The sequence below is a fragment of the Crocodylus porosus genome, unplaced genomic scaffold (genome assembly GCF_001723895.1).
Source record: "Crocodylus porosus isolate Cpor-Errol unplaced genomic scaffold, CroPor_comp1, whole genome shotgun sequence".
NCBI lineage: Eukaryota > Metazoa > Chordata > Crocodylia > Crocodylidae > Crocodylus > Crocodylus porosus.
In genome coordinates this window covers 17,047,454-17,072,210 of record NW_017728951.1, presented here as the reverse complement: position 1 = coordinate 17,072,210, position 24,757 = coordinate 17,047,454, and the positions used below count along the sequence as shown (strand labels likewise).

Sequence of the window (24,757 nt, the reverse complement as noted above, 5' to 3'; positions counted from 1 at the left end):
CAAATTATGTATGTATGTAACTCCACCACCAACACTCTGACAAATGGCCCTTGTGGTTCACTTGGCAGCTCAAAGCACACTAAAAACCCATAACACAGTTTGTACTGTGCAACCACACACCATCTCCGTACCTGTACCCCTACCCACTGGGCTCCTTAGAGGGTCTACTCCTGATCAAGTCTATGCCAGACCCCTCTCCCCCAGAAAGATTAGTTAGTGCAGCAGTTTCCAGCCTTTTTATGGTGAAGATCACGTTTTGGCACCCCAAGATCTACCGTGTTGTCCCCTGCTCTGCCCCGCTTCCTGCCTCCCAGATGAGCTGCCTGGGCTCTGACCCCATTCACCCAGCCCAGCCAGCAGGAGGCATTGCTCTGCCCAGCCATATGCATCCTGCCGCTCCTGATCGTGGAGCTCTGACAGACTGAGATCGACTGTCAGAAGCTCCACGATTAACCAGTCGATCGAGATAGACCAGCTAGCGACCACTGGGTAAATGCAACATCTGAATAAAATGTATGGTAGTGCCCATTAAGTGCAGTTCTACTCAGCACTGACTCATTTTAAATGTCATGGTGAGCCACTGTGTTGCATACATTTCGATTTCCTTTTCATTCCCGCAGCTGAGCTGCACCTTTCTTTCCCGTTTCCAATGATTCCTGTTTCTTCACCAGCCTTAAATGTCCGGCAAACCTCACCAACCAGGGCCCCATACATTTTGCTCAGTTGCCCCCCTCTCTCAGCCAATCCCATATGATTAGTGCTGATGAGGTTGCTCTGCACCTCATTGGCATATGATTTTTTGGAGGATCCGAGGACTTGTGAGGAGAACATCTGGTTCCAGTTATGAGTGAAGGGCTAATTAGCACGTGGATCTTTTGTGGGGGATATCTGGAGTACACTTGTACTGGGCAGTGCTGAGCTGTGGGGTCTCCGTGGCTTGAAATGCTGTTGACTCTGCTGGGGTCTAAGCCAATGAACTATATGGTAGATCACGAGCCTTTGGCTTTGGACTAATACCATGCACAGTTTGTAGCATACAGAAGTCAATGCTGAAGTGCTACGTAAAAGTGTTTATGGAGCTGAGTACCTGTGCTAAAACTTGCAGCAGTTTCAAAAGAGGTAAGATGTATAATTTCTGGATGAACTAAGTTTATTGGTATTAAATACAAATTATTACAGCTATATTTATTTTAAGGTCAGTTTTTTCAAAGGTGTTCCTCACTTCCATGTGCTCAAGGAGAGCAGGGCCTGATAGTAAGGAGGTGGGGAAGAGGCTGCAGGGGGAAGAAGTTGTGGGGGTAGAGGGCAAAGGGGCTACCTTATGCCCCAGGTTTATTGTCCCTTCTGTAGCAGTGGGAAGGGAAAAAAATCAAGGCAAACCTCCAATAATTAGATTCCATACCTGGAAAATTATGGAAAATGTATACCTTTTCTGTATATAGAACCTAATAATGGGGGGGTATCTTATAATCAGGATTGTCTTATATTCGGGTAAATATATTATTTCTGGTGAATCTTCATTTTTATATAAAAACATGTTTCCAAATTTTGAAATAGGTTTTTTTTATTTTAATTGATTTAAATAATATGTAGATTATGTTTGATGTCGTTTAAGTTTGGCCAATGCTTAGGTTGTTTTTGCCATCCTGACTTGGTTAAGGAGCTCCATTAGCATTTCTAAATCACTAACATGAGAAACCAATTCATATTCCTTAATTGGGAAATTAGTGATCAGCTATAACACAGACTTTTGAACCAATATATTTGCATGTAACATCTCATTTTTCACATAAAGGTGGTATCAGGCAGTTATTCCATTTGCGGATAAACATCTCCAGGCATTAAAATGATTATGACTTTCAAGAGGTAACAGGTGCAACCAATATTTCTGTCACATGTACAACTATACTATAGATAAGCTTCCACTTATAAGAACATAATTCAACTTCTTTTTATGGATTTAAAGTGGAAGATTTTTCCCTTTATCAAGGAAAGGGATACAGGGGTACACTTTTATATCAAAGCATGTAGCTCTTATGAAACAGCCTGAATGTCTGTTTCTGGAACATTTTGTGGAAAGAAGTATGAGAAGTTATATATTAATAATCCTTTTTGTATCGGTATCTCTTAAACAAGAAAATATTGGAGAATTTTGTCCCACTTGCATGGTGATGAGCGCTTACAATGCATTAACAATATACCCGATTTCCCATGCTTCTGCCTTCTTATTTTACCCACCGCTTCAACCTGCTGTATTTGCAGGAAACCAGTAGACAATATTACTAAAGAGAAGCACATTACTGTAGGAAGCTTTAATTTAAATTATAATACCATAAAGAGGTTTTTTTCCCATCCATTTACTTCATTGGTGGAGATCTGATTGATTGTTAATGGCTACATGTAAAAATGTGATTTAAAATTGAAAAAGTCAGTGGTCCATACACACACGTCTGGCTGTGTTTGATAATAAATGATCCTCACAAGAGACCCAGGGACCTCCTGATTATTTTACTTTCTTGCCATGGTCCTATCGCAGCTAAACTAATTTCATTTATGGGATTTGCTGCTGCCTTGGTTGTGTTACTGTTGGCCACTAATAACCTTTAAATGGCCCATCAGTTACAGTTATGCCTTTGGCTCGCTAAAATGAACCTTGCCAAAGACTTTATCAAACCAGACTGAGGGACATGATTAATTGCACTGTGCATTTCTTCACTGTGACTGCAAAAACTGCACGAAAGAAAGAAAAAAAACCCAGGATAGAATTAAAGCACATTAACAATAGGCAAAGCTTATCTGTCTTTCACTTCATGCCCTCTCTTTTTCCTTAGCCCCTAGTAAATTGAACATCAGAGGTGTTTTCTCCTAGGCAATATCTTTATCTTTTGGGATCCTTCCCTTGCAAGACTCATTCAACTGATCAAGGATAATTGAGCCCATTTATACGCCAGCAGTGCAGGACATGTGATATTTCTGACTAACATGATGTATGCCAGTGAATGATGGTACATGCAGAGATTGTGAATCCAGTTTTTGTAATAGATTGTTGCAATGTTCCTCTTCCTTTCTTTGCAGTGGTTGGTATCGGAAAAGGAACAAAACTGCTCGGAAGTCTATTGGCAGGTTCCAAGGTAAGAAACATGAAAAAAGCTGCTTGTCTCTTCATTGAAAGAAAAAAATGTTAAGGTGAATTCTGGCACAGGGAACAAAAACAGCCAACATTTCCAAGAAGGATTTGGCAGAGCGCCCTTTTGGAAGAGACCACCCCAAAGCTTGATGTTGCAAGCATTAAACCAGTGGAAATACTTCTCTCTGCCATTGTCCCAGAGAACATCATTGATCAAAGCAGTTTGGTAGGAAGGGTTTCTTGTGTTTTGATTTACCCACCTCCCTCCCCCCTTGTTCAATTCTGTAACATTTAAATAAAAGAAACAGAATGTGCTGTAAATGTTTTAGTATTCTAACTTTTTCTGGATGTAACTACTGGATGAGGTTTTCTGTGAGAACTATAACATCCCATTTCTGTTACCCTGTCATGTAAATATATGAGTAATAACATAACTCTTAGTCCATCACACTTTGTTATGCAGTCACAACTATTCACGTCTCCTTTATATATATGTGTGTGTGTGTGTGTGTGTGTGTGTGTGTGTGTGTGTGTATTAATCTCCATGGTGTTTTAATGTGAAATGTGAATATTAATCTTTCACATTAATATTGTTGCCATGGCTAGACCCCTCCTCCCCCCCACTGAAGATGATGGCCCCACTGCACAAAATACTTGGAGAAACACGTTAGTAGAGGCATTCTCTGTTCTCCAAACCCTTGCAGTCTGATTTGGTGCAAGATGTGACGAGCAGTTGTGTCCAAAAAAAGAAGAGAAGTAGGAGGAAAGGAAAAGCAATAAAATCGTGATGGTGCAGTCATACTGATGGTTCCAAATCATTTTAGATTTAAGAGGTAAAATTGACTGTTTCTGACTTGCATCTAATCAGATGATTTTTTGACTGAATTCTTGCACATACAGCATAGGTGGGTGAAGATGAAAGAGCTGGAAGAGCAGAGGGTGCAGGAGCTAATTCAGGGCGGGACCCCAAGAATTAGGGTCGGCATGGAATAAATGATGGAGACAGGTGTGAGAGATGCTGACGAAGGGGTATGCCAGGCTAATGAACAACCTTAATTAGGTTTTTCTTACAACACACTGGTTACTTGGGAAATGAAGTGGGAGGCTAGGGAGATTGAGAGTATGCTGCGAATCTGAGAGCAAGGGTGTGCAGATGTATACAGAGGTCCCTTCAGAATAGGCGTTCTCTCTTCCATTTTTGTGTCTAGCACCATGGGCTTTGCCTGGCGCTGAGGCAATACCATAGTCCATATATTAGTGTTCATCATAAAAGACGCTTCTTGTGTTTATATCACCAGCTTAAAGACTAATGTTTCAAATATTCACTCACCTTTAGTGGCATTAATTAGGTGTGTAATACCATTATTGTCAATGGGTATGCTCATGTAAAGTTGTGTGTGTGAGAGAGAATATCAGTATGCAAAAGCACAAGTGACATTAAGTGGATATGAAGAACTGTCTCTGTCTCCATACTTGTTGAATACCTGGTAGTCTGATCCCCCACTGGTGTTTCTTGTCACACCAAAGCCTGGTTTTATGACTCCATTCACAATTGTAGGTTTTGGGGAATCGAGCAAATGTAGCTGGATTACCCAAATATAGCTACTCCACCAAGTACGGCTCTGGCTCTGGGAGTCCAGGTTTTGAGAAAATCAAGTCCTGAGGTTTTATAGAAAATTTTTTAAATGGAAAATTGGACAAGCATAGGAAATGCAGAAATCAATTCACTCTCCAAGTGCCATCTAGACTTTCTTTTACTTTAGGAAAGTCAATAATGGGCATACCCAACTGACAGCCCCTCTAATGTATTTCATGCTGACAATTTTTTCTTTTTCCTTTCCGATCCATTAAGCTATTTGTAGATCTTGTGTCAGTGATGTGAACTGACTGATATTCCCCTGATTTTAAGCTGAGAAAAATTAATTCTTCAGGGGAGAATTCAAGCAAAGCATTTGTAGCAACTGCATGTGACCCAAAACTCATTGTAGTCAATAGGAGTCGTTCAGTTGACTGCGGTGGGCTTTGAAGTAGGCCTTTAGGGCCAGGTCTTCAAAGGTATTCAGGAGCCTAAGCATGCAGAAAAGTTTCTGGAGCTAGATTTACAAGGTTCACCTTTGTCTATAAAGTGAATGGCAGGTGCCAGCATTTAGATTCTCAATACCACCGTCTAGCCCAGATATGCCTATATTGCCTTGCTGTCTTAAAGATCAACTGGTAAAGAGCTTGACAACACTGAGCAGTTTTTCACCTCCATCTCACAAACTCCTTCACAGGCATTTGTCTGCCTGTCTTGTCTGCAGGGTGAGAACCAGGGGATGCTTTCAGAGCACATGCAGTTCCACCCAGGACACCCATGCCCTCCCCCTAGCTTATGTTCAGTAGCCTAATGATGAAGACTTTTCCAGGAGTATTCTGGTGTGGTGTGCACTCAGTGTTTTCTACTGAAACTGTTCTATTCTTATCCCGCCAGTCTCCTTGGCATTTATTATTGGAGAGTCCCCACTAAGCAAGCCCACTTCTTTGAAACCCATTCTTTGGCACCTCTCTCTCCCATGCCCATTAATGTGTTAATCATGGCATAAATGGCAAGGGTGGTACATGTGCACCCAGTGACAATACCATAAATGGCAGACCAGCCACAAAATTGTTCTACATGTAATGTAAAACAATTTTATGACTGCTTTTTATGGCACCTTAAATAGAACAGGTGCCTGGGTTAGGGACTGCATTGGGGTTTGAAATTGGCCCCAGTGCAGTCCCTGACAGTCAGCTGTTCCAAACCTTGATTGGGCCTGGTCCTAGATCTGTGGGTACCCATCTTTCAACTTGCCAGTGCAGGGGGGAGCATACTTCTAGGTTTCTCCTGCACTGGTGAGTAAGTCACGATTTGGGATCTGGTCCCCAGTTGCAACAGTTGTGCCTCCTGCTATGGCACAAATGCATGGCAGGAGCTTTGATTTTGGGATTGGGGATCAGATCCAGTGGCATATTTAAGTAAATGTCTGCCAGGGGCTCTAGGGAATGAATTTGAGGTGGAAGGTTCCACAAGGTGAGCATGCACTTGAGTTAGGTGTTGCAACACCTAAATGCTCCTAGCCCATAGTGGGATATTTAAAAGTGCTTGGCAGTTTGCATCTAGGTATAGCAGACACCTGTAAGCATGTTATATACCTGTGGCTGGGGTTATACATATATATTATCTCACAGTAAATGTAAGGTGGCGTACCATACTTTCATTGAGGAGTAAGCTTTTTGTCATTTGTCCTGTTTATAAGAGCATGCACACCATTGTACCAACAGGTGGTAAATTCACACATTAGCATCCATCATGGGAACTCAGAATACCTTTGATAATCTGGCCCCTAATGCTCATTTCATTTACTAGAGATCTGAGGTAAAGAGCTGGTGGAGACTGTACCTGTTTATAGCCCACCATGACCTCTTGAAGATGATCCCATGCTAGAGGAAAGCTGAGTCATTGTAACTAAATGAATTTTAAATCATTCCGGGTAACATGCTGCAAAGCTTGAAAGCAGCTGCACTTAAAGCTGGATTAACTTCTGCTTAATTGCTTCGGTTTAATTGTGACCAACTGAAGAGAGCTTCAAACCAGTTTAGATGTCTACATTAAACATTTGCCTTGCCTTATCTAGGTTGTTGTCAGCAAGGCTTGATCATTGGCCATGACTCTTTATATGCCAATGCTGTTGAAAAACTTGCTTTTTACATGCCATGGCATTGCCTGGAGTCTGATTTCCTATTTTATCTTACCTGCTTCAGTGTACATCACATGTTAATCGATTACAATTTTTTCCTTTCCTCTACTTTGCTACTTTGTATTCTAGATTCAGCTACATTTGATACATTTTTCTGCTTGAAATTGTATTTTTCTTTCCTTTACAGTAGTTGAAAAGAATCTACACAGATTAGGTTCAGTCTATCAGTGCTGGCAGCAAAACCACCATTAACGGGCCAAAGCTTATGTTACGGTGGTAAACTCCATATGGCAGTTCTACCAGAGACTGGCATATGTCAGGATTTTTTCAAATGCTGTAAGAAACTTTCTTGACTGTATGGCAGCTATCACCACGATCACTTGATTTGTAATTTATATATGCTCGGGAAGGAGAAACACTCTTTAACTGTAAATTCAATTCTGAAATCGGTGCTCCATCAGATTGACCTCTTTAAGGACTAACTCAAAACAAATAGAAATGTGCAGCCAAGTGCAATATCTACTCGGAGTTCCAAGTTTCTTATCAAGCCCCTTAATGTTTTTCCAGAAATAGAAATATGTGTGGGTTGCCTCGTGGGTTTTCTTTTTATTTCAAATGTTCCAAGTGAGGAAGAGAAGTGCTGGATCCTCTCAGCTTTGCAGTGTAAATACCGAGACATTAATATTTGTGCCATAACATCATCTCTCTCTCTCTTTTCTCCCTAGTGTTCTGCAGTGTCATATTTTGACTTGGAGAACCTGTTGGGGTTGAGAGAGGATCTATATTCTTGCATTAGCAAAATAAATGTCTCTGGGGCAGGGGTGGGCAAAATATGGCCCATGGCCGTATTCAGCCCACCAACTGATTGTATCCAGCCACCGGCTGCTCCTGCAGCTCTCCGCGTGGGGTCGAGCCCTGCTCCCTCCCACCTGGGCAGCCTGCGCCATGCTTCTACCTGTACGTGCTGGCCCCGCTCCCAGTGACTGCTCATTGTGCTGGGTGGGCAGAGTGGGTGGGGGGTGGCCAGGAGCTGGAGCTTCGCGTGCTGGGGAAAGAGCTGCTCAGGTGCAGCAGGGGCAGGAGGAGGAGGAGCAGCCTCTGGAGGCGAGGGGAGCTGAACGGTACGTGGGCAGCTGCAACCTCATCAGAGCAGCCCCACCGGAAAGCTGTGTGCTGGCTGGGGCTGGGGCCGGGGCCGGGGCCGATGAGCGCAGGCAGAATCACGGCCCGGGCGGGAGCGGCACAGGTTTGGCCCAATGTGGAGTGCTGCGGGGATAGCTGTGTGGGGTGGACTGCCCTGCCCTGGCCTGGCGAGCTCTGCTTTCTCCCCCACCATCTCCTCCCCTTTTCCCTAACCCTTGGCCGACTCCTGGGACCTAACGCATGGGCACAGCCCCCCCCACACATGTACACACCCCCACCCACATCCCCCCACACATGCACAGCACCCCCTACCCACACAGTATACAAGAGTAAGACTTTGTTGAGCTATTATGCAATTGCGTCTATATACGCTACTCAAAAAAACTTAAATCAGGACAAAAATAATTTTTTGAAGCAAAATTAAAATATGTTGTAGTAGATGTTTGAGTTTTGGTATATGATTTATTTGTTCTCTCTAATTTGTTAAAATGAGATCTTCTGAAAGATTTTGTGTGTGTGGCTCTCGACGGCTCACCAAAACTCGTTAAGCTGTCTGCCATCCAAAATAATTGCCTGCCCCTGGTCTAGGGGGAGAAACGTGCCAAGGTCAATGAGTCAAGTTGTGGAAGAAATTGCCATAAGTGAATGAACTAGTCTTTGGCCCACAGGATAGTACACTCTGCTTCTTCTGGCAGACCACAGTCATGGGTGACCTGAGTAACTCTGCTCCTGGTGCGCAGGCTATGTGGAGGTGATGTTTCCAGACAGCTAGTTAAGGAAGAGTTGACTCCAGCTCATAGCAGAAAGCTTAATAGGTAGGGTGACCATATATCCTGTTTTGGCGGGGACAGTCCTGGGTTTTGTAGACTGTCCTAGTCACTTGGTGAAAATTGAAACAAAAGTCCTGGAATCAGCTGCTGGAGGCAGAGGCACTCAGTCCAGCATGGTAGCAGAATGGGATGGTGCCCCAGGCAGGTGTGCGGGCTGACAACACTGCTGCCGCTTGCAAGTGCCCAGCCCTGCTCCTCCTGAGCAGTGGCTGGAGGCGAGGGTGGCCCAGGCTGGGCATTTCTCCTCTTGCCTGGAGCAGGGATTGGCTAGGGTGGGGTGGGGCTGCGGGAAGCACTACTGTGAGTGTGGTCTTGGGAAGCAGACATGTCTCGGATTTCCTTAAAAATAATATGGTCCCCCTATTCATTGGGATCTTTGCTTTTCCACTAGCTGGTGCTGTAACGTAGTAGCTGTAGAGGACGTAGCATGGGTCTCGCTGGGGAGGGAGGAGGCCTGGTTGCTTGAACTGCAGATGAGGTGGTGTCACCCTCCTGCTACCCTCCGGGGAGGGGATGTGTTTCCAGCATATACGCAGCCTGTGTTCATGATGGGATCAAACAGGACACTTAAGCAAAGCCACTCTGGCTTTGTCACATTCTCTGTGGTGGCGTCGCACCAGGGAGACCCCCCGGTCTGCGCTGGAATCAGACCAGTGTGAACAAAACCAGGATTTGCCCTTGCTCTGACTCCTCGGGTACCGACAAGTGAAAGCTGGTTTATCGAGGGTGGACTCTCCAGCGAGAGTCTGCATGTCATCTAGCACCCTAGGAGCTGCAGTGGCTTGGGGAGGGGGATTAGAATTGACTTCTGGCATTGATTGCAAATGCTCAAGCAGGGAGCAGGTGACTTGAGCATTTGGTCTCAAAGGTTGCGGCCTCCCCAGAGGGGTCGCTGTCAAAATGTCACCGGGGTAAAATAAAACACAACCTCCAGGTTGCCTCGAAGAACAGAGATGAAAAGGGATCAAGGGGAGAGCAAAGATGCCGAGTTAGTGGCCTGGGTGGAAGTAGCTCGGATGTTTTCTAGACAGAAAACTGAGCTCCTGTAAGGCCGAAATGGAGATCATTAGTAATCAAGGCTTGCAAGTATACTTTCACCCAGTTTTGTCCCAGGAACACAGGGCTTGCTACTCACAGGTTTAAATGTACTTGTCATGCTTGGAGCACCCTGACTCTCGCCAGCAGGGCTAGGACCCCTTATAACATTCAGATGTAGCTTCTATCTCCTTGAAACGCAGCCGCTGCATCGCGTTTCCTGTTGGCTCCTAGGCAGGTCTGTGCTCAGCAAGCGGGAATTTGCATAGTACTCATGAGGAGCCTAACTCCCCTTGCTGGGGAGAGGGAGTTGAGGTCAAGTGCTGTGCTCTGACTCTTGGATTCTGCTCTGGGGAATCCAGTCACCTAAAATGTAGGTGCAGTGCCCAACTCGCAGGTGCCCAGGTCTTCAGTTGGGTCTGGCTGTTAGGACCTGATGATGTGGGACAGGCTGCAGGTGCCTATAATGAACTAACCTGCTGATCGTGTGCATTTTCACTTCCTGGCAATTGGTATTTGCCTTATTGCCCTGAGGTCTTACTTTATAACCCTTACAATCCTGTATCCCTTGTAATGTCAAGATGGGTCCAAGTGCTGTTGCAGGAGGCCCCATGGGCTGTGCATTTAGAAACAAGCAAAGCAAATGACCCTCTCCCTAATCGTCCCCCTCCCAAACCCAATTCCTTGCATCTTTTCAAAAATACATTCTGCTGCAGTTTTAACGTGTGCAGTGAATTTATTCTTGTGCAAAAAACCCAAATGGCCTGACTCTTAGTACCCATCTCTTTGAGCTATGCTCCTGCCCCTGCTAGCTGACCCTCTTTCAGCCCCATGTATCTTTGCCTCTTAGCTGCTCAGTGGCGCAGTGCAGCAGGAAGGGTGGAGGATGCTCTTGGCAATGCCTTGTCGTGGCTGCTGGTTAGGGCACTTATTCATGCAGTGGGAGATCCAGGCTGTTATGCCCCCAGTATCCCCAGAGTGGGTTTGAACCTGCATCCCCCATTGTCAGGCCTATCTGCATGGGTTATTGGGCTGAAAATGCCACCCAGCGTGGCCCAGAATGCCACTCCTGTGCCTGACCTAGCTTCATGAGTAGTACTTAGACCCGTCTAAAGTTAGATTTGTCTGTGGGTGCAACCCTGGTTCAGCTGAAGTCAATGGGGTTAGGACTTTCCCTGTCTTTTTTTTGTTACCCCTCTTGTGTGATTCTGTATAAGCTTGAATTTCACAGTCTGGAACAGTTTGTTGCATAGTCACAACATCCCTGCCCTAAATACATTAAACACTTAGAGCAATGAGGCAATTACTGCCAGCAAACCTAAATTTGCCAATAAAGCTTCCAGGTGCCTATCTCAGTGGTCCTGCAAGGTGGGTAAAAAGTCTAGCAACACTGTATTGGGCTGCATCTTGCTTCACTTACGTGGAAGCTAAATGTGTTGGTATGTCAGTATTCTTCTGCATGCTTGCTTCGGGAACGATGTGATTGAGCTGTAGTTCTTCTACACCCTTCGACACCCTTCTTGGACACCCTTGCTCTCAATAAATACTACCTATTCTGTGCCGGTGGTCTCTCCCACTTCAGTAGCACAAAAGTCATGCTCATCAAGATAAAAGGTAGTGGAATATGTGCCCCTCATTATGAGCGAGGCTTAGTAGCTAAATGCATGCAGTCGGGAACATAAATGTAAAATAGAATCATTTTGTGTTGAAATAAGGGCCAGCTTCTTTAGAAAGCCTCTGACTGTAGGGAAGTACAGTCTTCTCCCTAAACTTATGTGTCCTTTAACAAACAGGCTGTATCTCTTGTTTCTCTTCTACTTGAGATGGAGGGGCAAAGGATGCTTTAGCCCTTTGCTGTCCCTGCAGAAGTCTTTAGCAGGCAGCGACTAGCTGTTGAAATGCTGAGCAGGGCTGTGTGGCAGACTCTAAAAAGCAGATGCTCCTGAAACTGTGAGAAGTGAATCAAGCAAATATTTGCTACCTACTTCCAATGTTATCACACACACATTTGGAAGAGTGATACTCCCCCAGCCTCCTTATTTTAGGCAGAGAGAAATGTTTCTTCCTTTTCACTGAATGATTTAGGGATATAAAGGCTATGGTGAGGACTGATTTAGGCCTCCCTTCTATGCTGTTCTGCCATGGAGAAGGGTTCACTGAAGAAATACAAACTCACAACCACCAGAAGGACTTGCCGCTTCAGCCTGTATAGTAAAGCATGCGGATGTCGGGAACTTCCAAAGGTAAAGCTACGCAAACAGCCTTAACTCTGCCCCTTGCAGCCGCGCAAGGACAGTCTCTTTCATTACATTCTCCCATGCTGCTGCTTGCAGAATAAAATATTATCATGCACTTGCAATTTAGTGCATCTATAGCAATGGCCTAGGAAGAATGTGTCACTCTGAGGGAGGACAAGCATGGGAGTAGGCTACCCGGAAAGGCTGTGGAAGCTCCATCCTTCAACATTTTAAGAGCAGGTTAGACAGACACTTGATTGAGATGGTTTAGTCAGGAGTGATCCTGTCTCGAGCTGGGGTTTGGATTAGCTGATATCCAGAGGTCTTTTCCAGCCCTCCTGTTCTATTATTCTGTGGGCTCCAGAATACGCTTTATGTTCGACAGTTGCCATTTTTATGATAGACCAGTGGACCACCCTCAGCAGGCAAAATGTGTCTTACAAATTAGGTGTAAACACAGAATAATATCAGGAACCTGCTGGCGGACAGAAGTCCTCCCAAGCCTGGGGGCTTATAGGATTAGAGAAGATAACGCATTCCAGTTTCTGTGGCCAGACGCATTGGGTGCTGACAGATGTGAAAACTAAACTAAACCGTGCTTTACCAGAAGAGGGAGCGCATTACTTGGACCTGGCTCCACAGCGTCTGTATAGATCAGACGCTTCAGCAGGGCTTTTTGGCACTTTTATCAGCTGTTAGATAAAAGCACCCAAAAGCCCTGCAGAAGCGTGTGATCTATATAAATGTTGAGCAGGCTGGGTAAAACTAATGCAGTGCCTCTTCTGGGCACGCGCTGTGCTTGATGTGGGAGTGCGCTGAGCTTAAAGTAAAGCGCTGTTTCCCCCTCACCCCCCCCACATCTGTAAGCAGCCAATATGTCTAGGTGGCTTTGACTCTCTAGCCTGAAGGAGGACATATCCATCTGCACTTGGGTCAATTGGGATGGCCTTTAGCTTGAGTCTGGAGCACAGCTCTCAACTCATACCTGGGAGCTTTAGGGGGGACCCAGACTGCTCTGCCATGGCATCCCTGCAGACATTTCATTTCAGTGCTCAGAGTTGGAGCTAACTGCTTCATCCATTGAGCTGCCCCTAAGAAGCCTGCTCTCCCAGGTTGACAGTTGAACCCGGATACTTTACAAAGTTAGTTTCCTAGACCCCCTGCTTAGTTATCTGAGGGCTTGTGTAGTAGCTTGGGCTATGCAGAGCTGCAGCAAACAGTGGCACAGGACCACTGAGGTGCCCCAGCTGTTTGCTGCAGCTTTTATTTCAAATGGCATTGCTGCTTCCATCAGCTGCATGGGGTTGGACTGCTGATGAGCTCTGGCAGCACCTTTTGAAGTAAAAGCTCCAGCAAACCTCTGAGCCACTCATCTTTAATTTGATAACCTGCTGTGAGCTGAGTTACAAACTACCTGGATACAAATGATCCAGCTTCTAGTATATGTAGTGTAGGGTTGCTAACTAACTACAAATGAATGGAGATCTCTGGCACTATTTGTGCCCATGCAACATCTTGTGCATCTTTTCCCATGCTGCCACTAAGGCGTAACTCGGCATAAAACCTATTTTGTACATATTCCTTTGAATACAAGATGCCCTGGAACTTTAAGCCTTTCCCAAATTTTCTGACTTTCAATTTAAGAAGACAAAATGAAGCATCAAATAAAACATCAATAGTACATAAGGTGGGGCAGGGTGGCACCTTTGCGAATGGCTGGCTCAGAGGCATGAGCTTTCATTGGCAACAACCTGCTTCCTCAGACATTGGGAAAGGCCTGGTAGAGAGCGAGGGGCTGGGCGAAGGCACGCTGTCAAGAGATGCAGAGTGGGTTGATTGGCGCCATTGAGATGAACGAGGCAGTTAACACCTGGAGGAGCAGTGGTTTTAACATCTGGTCCGGGGACTGGGATAGGAAGAGATTTATTTACTTAACTCTAACTTAAGACGCAGGAAGAGATGTTTTGTTTGTAAAGTGTCCGTATGTTCGAAGCAATGTGGGTACACCAAGAGTACCAGTTTTTTTCAGTGTGTCCCACCTTGAACAAATCCAAACCAATTTTCATTGGAGCACTTCAAGGACATCAGCCCTCATACAAACCATGTCCATGGCAATTTTCATCTTTTCTTTCTTTTTTGCTCAAGCTGCCTTCTTAAGCAGGAAAATGTCTAGTATATTTTGCTTTTTTGGAGGTACAATTAGAAAATTGCTGCCCCACATTTCTCCTGCTTCCTCCACCTCCTGGCACTTCTGAAAGCAACTGAAGCATGTTGGCTTAAATTTTTTTAACGACATCTCACAGAAGATTTTAGAAAGATTTTTAGAAAGCCATACTGAAGATAGGGCTCGTGGGGGGAATGCCTCTACAACCTGACTCCCCCTACCACGATATCTGCATTGCAGGTACTAGATTTGCATGTTTGCTATGTATGGTTGAAATGGTAGGATTTCCCTGGCTCCCTTTTTCCCTTTCCTTTTTCTTCTGTGTTCACTGCTCCCAAAAAATACAGGTTATAAAAGGGTCCTAGCTAAACAGCAGCATAGGTATTGCCTGCTGCCATCCCACTAGTGAGCTGGCTCACTGTGCTGTGTCTCTCTCAAGTGTCTCTCTTTCATACTCACCCCAGGGGCCTAATCTATTAATAGCAGTGCTTCATGCTCTATTAATATTCAGACTTTAAAAAAAAAAAGTATAGAAAATCGTGAGGAGGCTGCCCTCCCTTTGCTTCAGGAGCAGTTGCCTCTCTCAACAGGGAGAGTGTTTGCAAAGCCAGTTCCAGTTAATACTTTTCTTTTATACTTTCTTCTGTCCTTTGTATGAATTATGTGCTGTGTTTGTATGCTAGGTATACATTTCTTCCTTCCACTCTCTGAAAAAAAATCTAAGGCTGCTACATTATGAGACCGTTCTTTTTAAATAAATAAAGAACGTCTTGGAAATCAGAAACAGAAAAGACCTGTTAGCAGATCCAGCCTATTTCCCTTGCAAAACAGCTATGTTGTCTGTACTGCTTCCGTCTGCTGATGTCGAGATGCTGCTACCACCATCATTTAGACCTTACTAGCTGGCATTAGAAAGCTTCTCCGGAGTCAACGTACATATGAACTTTCTTAATTTTCTCATATTTTGGGTTATATCTCCCTTTGTGTCGCTTTAAAATTTTCTCTTTCTTCTATTAGCATCTCTTCCTCCTTTGGAAAGTCTGTATTATATTTTTAGGTGAAGACAATTCAGAATTTCCCTAAATCCATATATTTCAGGTAGTGACTTGGTGGCATAATCGGGGTGCAAGCGTATCCCTTGCATGATCCATAGCACAGGTGCTAGAGATTGGAAGTGGAAAGTTAAAAATTAGCTTTCATTGTAACAAAAGGAAATGACCTTCGTCAGAGAAGTGGTTCCTTTGTCGACTGGGATATTTTGGTGGGTAGCAAGGTCTTTGCTGGGGGCAAATGACCAGAATTTGCATTCAGGGACCCTGCAATGCCAGGCAGATGCACCTGCAGCCATTAGATGTGATAAGCCCTTGTGCTTAGCTGTATGCCAGTGTGTTGCTGAAATCTGGGCACGACTTAATGTTCCTATTTTCATGAAAACCCACTATTTTGTTCCATGTCTTGGAGCTCTCTGTGCACTCTGGCCACCTCCCCCAGGCAGCTGAAACTCTTCCTGACCTCTAGGAAAACCATCTATTGCAAGCCCTGTGATGAGCAGTTTTAGTTTTTCACATTGAAAATCTGGTCAACCCATGTTACAGTGTTTTAAATAAGAGGCTGACATAAGGGGTCAGCAAATCCAGTTAGTCCCGGGTAAAGATCAGATAGTTTTTCAGCAATGACAGTACAATTACAGCATCTAGCAGTAAATAAAATTTAGTGCAGCTTTAGCACAAAGTCAGCTTTTTTTTTTATTTCAGGAGAAAAATGGACAGGAGAGAAGAGAAGTTGTAATGCGTCTATATTAAGAGGACATGTTTGGTGTTCATTAATTTTGGAACTTGCTGCATCATAAAATATAAAATTGCTCATTCTTTTGTTTGCTTCACTCAAACTCAATGTTTTTTCTCGTCAACCTGCTTTCAAATTGTTGAGGCACTTTGGTTTTAATTGGTCTGAATGTGACAGCTGCAAGTCCTTTGTTTTCTAAGTTAATTGGGACTAACATCATCCTTCTTTTTCTCCTGCCTCTCTTTTTGCATTGTCTGTTCCTATCTGTTTTGAACAGTACCTAGCATCCTGAGACTGCAGACACCACCATGGCAGAAATGCCAAGTTAGGTAGATAACTAAGTGTAGTAAGGAATTAATGATAGATCGTATAAATCTGTGGGTACATACTAAGTGCAGTTTTTAAAATAACCCTTTAGGGCATATTTATCAATAAAGAGTGGCCCAAATCTGCTCACAAGATGAACTCAAGGGTATTGGAGGTGGATGCACGAAGCAGGCAGCTGGCTGCCTGGGGCATTGTGGCAGGCATGTCGATCCATTTGGGCTCTACCTAACAGCTTGCATTGTCCGTGCATCACCTCTTGGGTTGGTCTTTTGACACATTTGCCAGGCACATACGCACGTTCTATTTTTGGTAAATAGGATTTTTTTCTTTCATCTCTATCTGCCGCGCCAGGGTTCTTGGCCTTTTTTCCCTCTTGTGGTCCCGTGTTCAGTGCTACTTTGGAAATTAGGTCATCCTCAGATGAACTCTTTAAGAACTGCGTGTGCCTTTACCTGCAGTCCTTCTTTTCCAGGAAATCCTAGCGCTGGGAGCCATTCTTGCAAGTTTCCCAGCAGCTGCTGGCGACCCTGTTTTGCAGTCACTTGCATCCCAGGGGATGTCGTGCTCTTCCATGTTCTTAAAGCCTTTTAAAGAGATGGTAATTTAGGGTTTCGAGGCTCTGGCCATGTTCCAAACAAAAAATTGATATATTAACAATTAAAACTGAGAAGCACCATTCTGTGGTCTCTGGCATTTGCACTGATAAGTGGTGCAGACAGGTCTGGCAGTCAGCCCAGGGTCTCTTACCACTGTGGAGTTAATAGTGAGGGCTACAGAGAACCCTTTCAGCAGTAGAGAATGCATTGCAGCCCCGTCCAGCTCCCAGGTTCAGTCCATATCCTTGCTGATGATAACTCTGGGATATTTTCAGTTAAAGGCTAACGCTTTGTTTATAATGGCTGTACCTTAATAGGAGCAAGGCCATCGCTGTTATCACGGGGAGCGTTACCACTGGCACTAGTCTTTCTCTGCAGAGTCGAGGCTAATGGCTCCTGTTAGCAGACGGGGGGTGATTCCAGCATTAAGGTCACTCTCGTGCCTCTCAAGCGACAAAGCTGCTGCTTGGTGGCGCGAGCCATCAGAGCGGGTGACAAACGATCCCAAGTGCACGACATCTGGGTTGTGTTGTACTTGATGCCATCGCTGACCGTGTGCAAGGGTTGAGTGCTTGAATCCCATTTTAAGGCCTGCTTCCTCTCTGGGTGAGCGGGACAAGCCAGTGTTGTGCTCTCTTACGGCGTGGAGAAGCAGTTCCTGCCTGGGTCGCTGGGATGCCGGGGCCTTGGGGAGAGGTCTGCGTCTGGTCTCATCATAGAGGGGCTGAGAGAAAGCAGTTTTAGAGGGAAGAGTCTGTCCCCCTGCCAACGTCAGTGCAAGCAGTTTGAGCCGGCGGTGCCTCGGACCATGCTCTGCGCCATCCCCTTGGCCTCTGGCGGCCGTGAAATGCCCGTGCCTTCCTCCCTCCCCTGCAAGTTATGTTATCAGCTGCCTGTCTCTGCCCGAGTTGTCTTGATTGCTTTGCAGAGGGCAGGCGAGCAGGTGATGAAGAGGATCGTGACTCCCTGTCGTCTGAAATCCCACTCTTAATTTGCATCGCTGTGGCTGGGAAGGAGCGTCCATGCCAGTGCGGCGCACTCCAGCGCTTTGTCTGTCCCTAAAGCTGCCTGGTAGCAACTCTGGCGTTGGCTCCGGTTGCTGTGGCAACGAAAACCTCCCTCTCCAGACACCAGCAAGATTTCTCTCCAAAATGGACTTTGTTGCAGCGATTGCATCCTTTGTCACTTGGAGACTGGCTTGCTCTATTGTGCCCTGCGTGGGACTGCTCCGAAGCTGCGGCTAGGGCAGGGTGCTGCCCCCATTTCTCAGGCTGGGCTGCACGGTGGGGAGCACGTTATTCTGGCTCTTGGTGATCCGCAGTGGTTGCTGATAAACTTCTGGCTGGCATTCAGGGTGCTGGTTTTAACCCCTCAGACTGGAAGTGCTGCAAGTACTGCAACATGGCCTCCCTCCCTGCGACCTGCAGTTGAGGTTGTCGGAGGGGTGGGCGCATGGCGTGAACACGCTGCTGCTCCAGTATTTCTGGGAAAGGTCCCAGGAGAGGTCAGATTTGGTGATCTCCCAAGCAGGCTGCAACGCCCTTCCTCCCTCTGCCTTTGTCACGGGTTGAGATGAATATACTTTATGAGCAGTTGATTGATCATGGGTGACTTACGATTTATGCAAGTCATTTGTATGATTTAGATACTAGTGGAGCTGGGATGGGGTCCCCAGAGGCCCTGCAACTGAATGGGGGTCTCTGGCTATTGCTGAGGGGAGTGCAAGTGAAAGTACAAGGAGAGGCAGCTCTGAGTTTTGAGACGGTCAGGTAAAAAGTCCAAGAGGAATCGGAGGTCAGCCCAGCATTTTAGCCTATTCTCTACACGTGCCAGTTCCTGTTGCTTACAGAATAGACCAAAGATCCTGTACGTAACCTATAATACATGACTGCCTATTCCCAAGGATCTTACCGAGACCAGTCGTGAGCCAGTAGTGGCTCTTTTCTCCCGCTGGACCTGCGCAGGTTGCTTTCTGCAAGTAGGGACCATTACATTCCTTGCTGTTGTAATGTATAACTACCATGTCTACTTGCATGCATGGCATACCCTTTGTCCAGAAATTAGCCATCCAAAATTGAGGTGCCTGTTTTAAGTGAGGAAGCTGTTTTCCGAGCAGGAAGGGCCGAGTGGGGATGTTGGAATAGCTGCCGGGGGGGGTGGGGGGGTGTGCTTTAACCCTGTCACAGTTGCTATCCAATTCACCTGTAGCTTTGGGCTGAGCAGTAAGAGGAGAGTGAGTGATGCTACTGAGCGGACACTGTCCCTGCTCTGTGTGGTCAGCATCCAGCCGTGACTCTGGAAAGGTCTTTTTTTCCCATCTTTCTACCATCTTAAAACAAGCTGAGCATCTTATTTGGGAGCATGTGGTATACAAGGAAATATGTTATATTGTGATTTCGCTCTATACTTGGTTAAGGATCTTTTGGCCTTTTGCCATGGTTTTTATTTCAAATGAGAAAACTTTACGATATTTCACATTTAAGGGATAGAAACCAAAGCGTTCCACTCTGAGTGGTGTCGTTTATGTAATCTGCTTACATATAACATGCAATATATCTCTTCACTGCTGGGATGTTAGATTGAGTGTGTCATTGTAACAGATGACCTGAGGCAAGTTACTGGTAATCAAGGCTGAAAAACCATCCTTCAGACCCAGGAAACGCTGGAGTTTCCATTTGGGAACTTCTGCTATAAAAGCGTGGGGTCTACAGCATGACCTTGAGAGTTCAGGATTGTTGCAGGGAATCAGATCTGTTCACATACTAATTGTAATGTATGATTTACCAGCCAGCATTTTTCTCTCTGGCTATGGTGCGGTAGTTCAAGGATTATTTTCCTTTCTTCTATATTCACCAAAAAATCAGACCCTTTTTTATCTTGTAACAGTTATTTCAACATGTTTAGGGTTGATATAAAACTTATTATAGTCCCTTCTTCAGTTTGACATGGCGTGGAGCATCCCATCTTGCCCCTCTGTTTGTCTGGTGTGCAAGCTTTGGGGATTTTTTTTCCCCTCAAATGCTTAATTTTGCAAATTGAGCCTGAGTGTTTCGGTGGGATTTGAGCATCAAACACCAGCTTTATGATAAGTAAAGCAAAAATGTAATGCATTTCCTATTTTAATATCCCCCTCACCTTTTGTTTGGTAACTGTTCCCATGGAGTCCCTCTTCCATTTCCTAGCACCTAACTAAAGAGACACTGCAAAGTGGTAGGGCGTCACAGAGCCAAGTCCAGACCTGCTCAGGTAGGTGGCATCTTCATGTCCTCTCAGGACCAAAGTCATGGGTGTAATCTGTAAATTACTACTTGCATTTCTTTAGTACTTAGTGGGTGTACAAGCCAAGTGTGTGTTACACATTAGGAAGTATAATCTGTTACTGCTTACACCCATCTATTGGCCAACTTTTACCACCTTTGAATTTGGTCCTGAGATCGTTGTTGCAGATGTGTCCCTTTTGTGCTAAAGCCAGATTCTGATTTCGTTTATACTGCCTGTGGCGCACAGTTTTTAGCCTCCTGAGGAATGAAATAGTTTAAGCTATCTAAAGTCTTTAGGCTTACTCTAAAGGGGCATCAGAGTGAAATGTAATGGCCTGTGATATACAGTGGGCAGATTTGGATGGACTAGTGGCACCTTCTGGTTTTGAACTTGATGATGGTGGGGTTCAGTCTGGTATGGTGTGAGGTCCCATGTCCTGAGAGACATGTGAAAGGGATAGGGAGAGGGACTGATCCATAAAAAGACTCCTGTGAATATCACTGTGCTCTGATCGGGCCCAAGATCTGAATGTCTCATCGCCTACAGTACTAGAATTGGCGGGGCGGGAGGAGATGGGTGGAGTAGGAAGTACAATAGAGAGAAAAATATATTGACATATGAACAGGGCTGTTGGTTGTAGCCATGTTGGTCTAAGGACACAGGCAGACAAGGTTCTTTGGGTAGATGTGAGATCTTTTATTGGACCAATGAAGTAGTTGGGGGAAAAAAATGTTCTTTGCAAGCTTTTGGGCACAAACACCCTTCTTCAGGCATTGGGAGAGTTTGCTGGTGAATTGTGTGCTTTCCTGGGTAAAACAGAAGCCAAACTTATTCTAGTCTACCCAGAAGAGCACACAAACACCAGCAGACTCTCTCTCTGCCTGAAGAACGGTGTTTGTGCCTGAAATTTTACAAAGAAAAATTTTTCCAACTATTTCGTTGGTCCAACAAAAGATATCACATCTACCCAAAGAACCTTGTCTCTCAGTGTATGAACAGGTTACTCCTACCTCACAAACTTAAATCTTTTGTGTGAGACATAAGTCATAACAGTCTCTGGCCGGTCAAGATCCCACAGTCATTTTCATGAATAAGGGTATTCATTATGATGTCCTTGCCAAATTCCAGCACTGCTCATTATATCCATTTACTAAAGTTGGCTCGTGATTTCACGTTGGATTCAGCATTCTTCTTTTTTCAGGTCTAGACTATTGTGCGGTTCTGTATTTCATGCCTAAGCAATTGGTGTGCTTTGCCTTACAGTCCACTAATGGCAGGTGAGAGACATTGGGTGCATCTACACAAGCCATCAAAGCGATGAAATAAATTCCATTGTCGTTTGTGTTGGAGTCAGCCGCTCTCATGTGCATGTTTTACACGGGTGCTCAGGACTTCAGCAGTTAGAGCCAGGGCAGAGCAGCCCTAGGCTGGCAGCAGGGTCTTGGGGTGGGGGTTAAGGGGTCAACTGGGTGGTGGCATTGGGCAGCGGAGGGGCTAGTTGGCAGGCAGCCCCCACACTTTAGTACACCAAGATCACCCAACACTTGTGCCCCAGTCAGTCCCTGTCACAGTCTACGTGTGCGTTTGATTACATGTAAGTACTTCACCATAAAATAGTACTGCTCCCTTAGGGTGGAGTTAATTCATCTGCATGTAGACTGCATGTGTAGACTGTGATGCTTTGCTGCGAAGCTAATTACAGTAGAAGTTCTGTTAACTGGCATCTTACCAGCTGGCATGCTCAATTAGCCGGCATGCCAGCTCGTAAGGTAAAGTGAAAATTAAAGTGCCCACTGTGGTGCTTCCGGTTTCTCCGAGCCCACGCGGCCCGGGGCAAAGCAGCCAGCGCTGCCGAGCCCCCACAGCCCAGGGGCAGAGCAGGCTGTGCAGGCCCCCCCTCCCTGTCCCGTGCAGCCCACAGGGTTTGTGGGAGGTGCAGTGATGCGGCGGGACACCCCAGATGTGGTGGGAGAAGTGGTGGCCCGGGCCACTCAGTTAACTGGCATATTTTGTTATCCGCCATCCCCCATTCCTGGGGGATGCCAGATAACAGAGGTTTTACTGTAGTCAACTCTGCAGTAAGACGTACATGTAGATGTACCCATTGTGTCTCTCACTGTGTTAGGATGAAAGCACCATCATTCCTTCTGGTTGAAAACTGCTACATGTATTTATGCTTAAATTATACCTTATGGTCTCCTTCTCTTTCATCAATTGCACTACAGTGTTAAGCCACTGAAACGTAAGGACTTCATGAAAGTAATCTTACTATGGCTTAAGATCACCCAACTCTTTCTGGGATTCTTCAGTCAGTGAAACAATATGCCCAGGAAATGCTTACTTTCACGGGTTTCCTATCTTATATCTTTGCGTTTGCTTACCAAGAGCTGTCCAGTTGGCTTAGTCAAGCCAGATCTGGAATAGCATTATCTAAAGTTCACACTGAATGTCCAGCAGTCTTTCTTTTTAAAAGCCCTTGTACACATGACTCATTGATCTTTCTTTCTTTTTTTTTTTTCCCCTTCCCAGAAGTACACAGCCATTGGGGAGCTAGGAAAAGCTACCGACACATTAGACGCCACAGGAAAAGTAACAGAAGAAAAGCCTTATGGTAACAGTAAATTAATCATCTCTGCTCTAATCTCAGTGCAATAAGTGGTCTCTGTCAGAGTAAAGTGAAGAACAGATTTTGGACTTCAGAAATCAAATTTCATTTCAAATCAAACCACAGATTTATTTCAGCATTAACTTCAGTTCCTATAATCTCAGGAAACTGGGCTCAGCACAATTGTTGATTTTTCATTTTTTAAAGAAATCGGCATCAAAGGAGGAAGGAAAGAAATAGAGGTAGGCCTGGCCATATTTTTTTCCTGTTTGACACGTTCTTTTGTTGCCAGTAAGGCTCTCCCTTTTCGTTGCACGGTCCTGCGAGGGCCATCTCCTAATGACGTCTTTCCAGACTGAAAGTGATGGAACATGTCAGTTTCCCCTCCCAGAAGTCCTTTTCAGTGTAAACATCTTGATTTTTTTTTCAGTAGCACAGAGGACTTTTCATACACTTACTTGTAGACTCCCTCTTTTTTTTCCCCCTGAGATGCCACTTTACAATGCAAGTAAATGTATTTCTCTGATACCGAGAGCCTCGAACTAACTAGCAGCTATGTCAGTTCATGCTTCCAGAGTCGGTTAAATGATAGCTTAAAGAAACCACTTCATCTCCTGGTAATATTGCAGGGCTGATGGAGGATGTACCTGAATGTTTTTGCCATTAATTGTTCATAACACAGAAAATAAAGCTCCAGGTAAGTGGTCTCTCAGTAACTCCTACAGGCCTACTTTGTTTATGATGCCAAATAACAGGTAAGAACAACATATTACCCTTCATTATCACATGATGGAAGAGGTGTATTTGTGTTCCCCTTCCATTTTTCTTACTGCAAATGTAAGGAGATAGGCTGCAAGTTGCCGCAGTTGGAATGAACCCCTCTTCCAGTTTGAATTGTACTCACAATGTTGGATACCAGTATCTTTTTGACTCACTTGTGTTGCATGAAGATCTTGCTAATGTAATTTTTATTTCAGTACTGAGATGTTACCAAAAATCCAAGACCAGTCGGGTTTTAGAGAGACAAAACTACAGCTTGTCTGTGATCAGGATCTTTTTTGCAAACTTAGACACAGAATTAAAATAGTTTTCCTTAATGATTCCCTCTTCTAAAAGCCATATTAAGATATAATTACATTCCCCGATGATTGTCCATTCCCTCTTAGCAGGTAGGGACTGCCACCTAAGTCAGATAAAGAGGCAAGGGACAGTTCTGTAGGTCACACTTTACTGTTTACATGCCAAAGCAAAAGAATAACCACTTGTCTTAATGCCTACCTAGCTACCTGTGACAGCACGGTATAGATTCTCATTTATACTAGCTGGGGAAACACAGGAGGTAGAGGAAGGTGAACTGTGGACTGGCAGCAGGTCATCTTGAATCTGCTGAAATTTCCAAAATCCCCTTAAAATAAAGCATATATAAAAAAAAATAAAAATAAATGTTTTAACTTTAGTAAATGTTCTCAGATTGGTTTTATTTAAATGTCTTTGTTTCGCTGAGACTTTGGGAGCTAGACTGAATCGATTTTTCTCTGGACTCGGAAGATACCAATTAGCTGGGATCTATGTCCTTGTGAAAATTACAATCCCGGAAGGGAGGATTTCTTTCTTTCCCTCGCCCTCGGGGAATGCTACTTGCCATATCCAGCTTCTTTTACTTTGCTGCCAAGTTAGTTGTAACATCTGCAAAGGCTCACTCTGAAGCAGACTTTGAGACCTGCTGCTTTAGCCACACTTCTGCAGTTTAGCGTAAGTCCCTTGAAAATGGCCAAAGCTCACAACGGATGTTTTTTGTGATGGGCTTTTACTTTTCTTCTGTGCTCCTAGAGTCACATCCCCAGAGCACCTTTAACTCTACCCATTCATTTCTTTCCCATGTATAACATACAATTCAGTTCTGTTCAAAAGACACAGCAGCCAACTAACTG

At 44.8% G+C, this 24,757-nt stretch overlaps 1 protein-coding gene across 1 annotated transcript in view; it reads left to right on the top strand.

Annotated features, from left to right (window-relative positions):
* The window catches only part of TRUB1 (TruB pseudouridine synthase family member 1), a 45,270-nt gene that overhangs the window by 7,814 nt on the left and 12,699 nt on the right, over positions 1-24,757 (top strand). The window contains exons 4-5 of the mRNA XM_019555475.1: positions 3,076-3,131; positions 22,751-22,832. Coding sequence (XP_019411020.1) covers positions 3,076-3,131; positions 22,751-22,832 — 138 coding nt within the window. The remainder of the gene's footprint in view (positions 1-3,075; positions 3,132-22,750; positions 22,833-24,757) is intronic.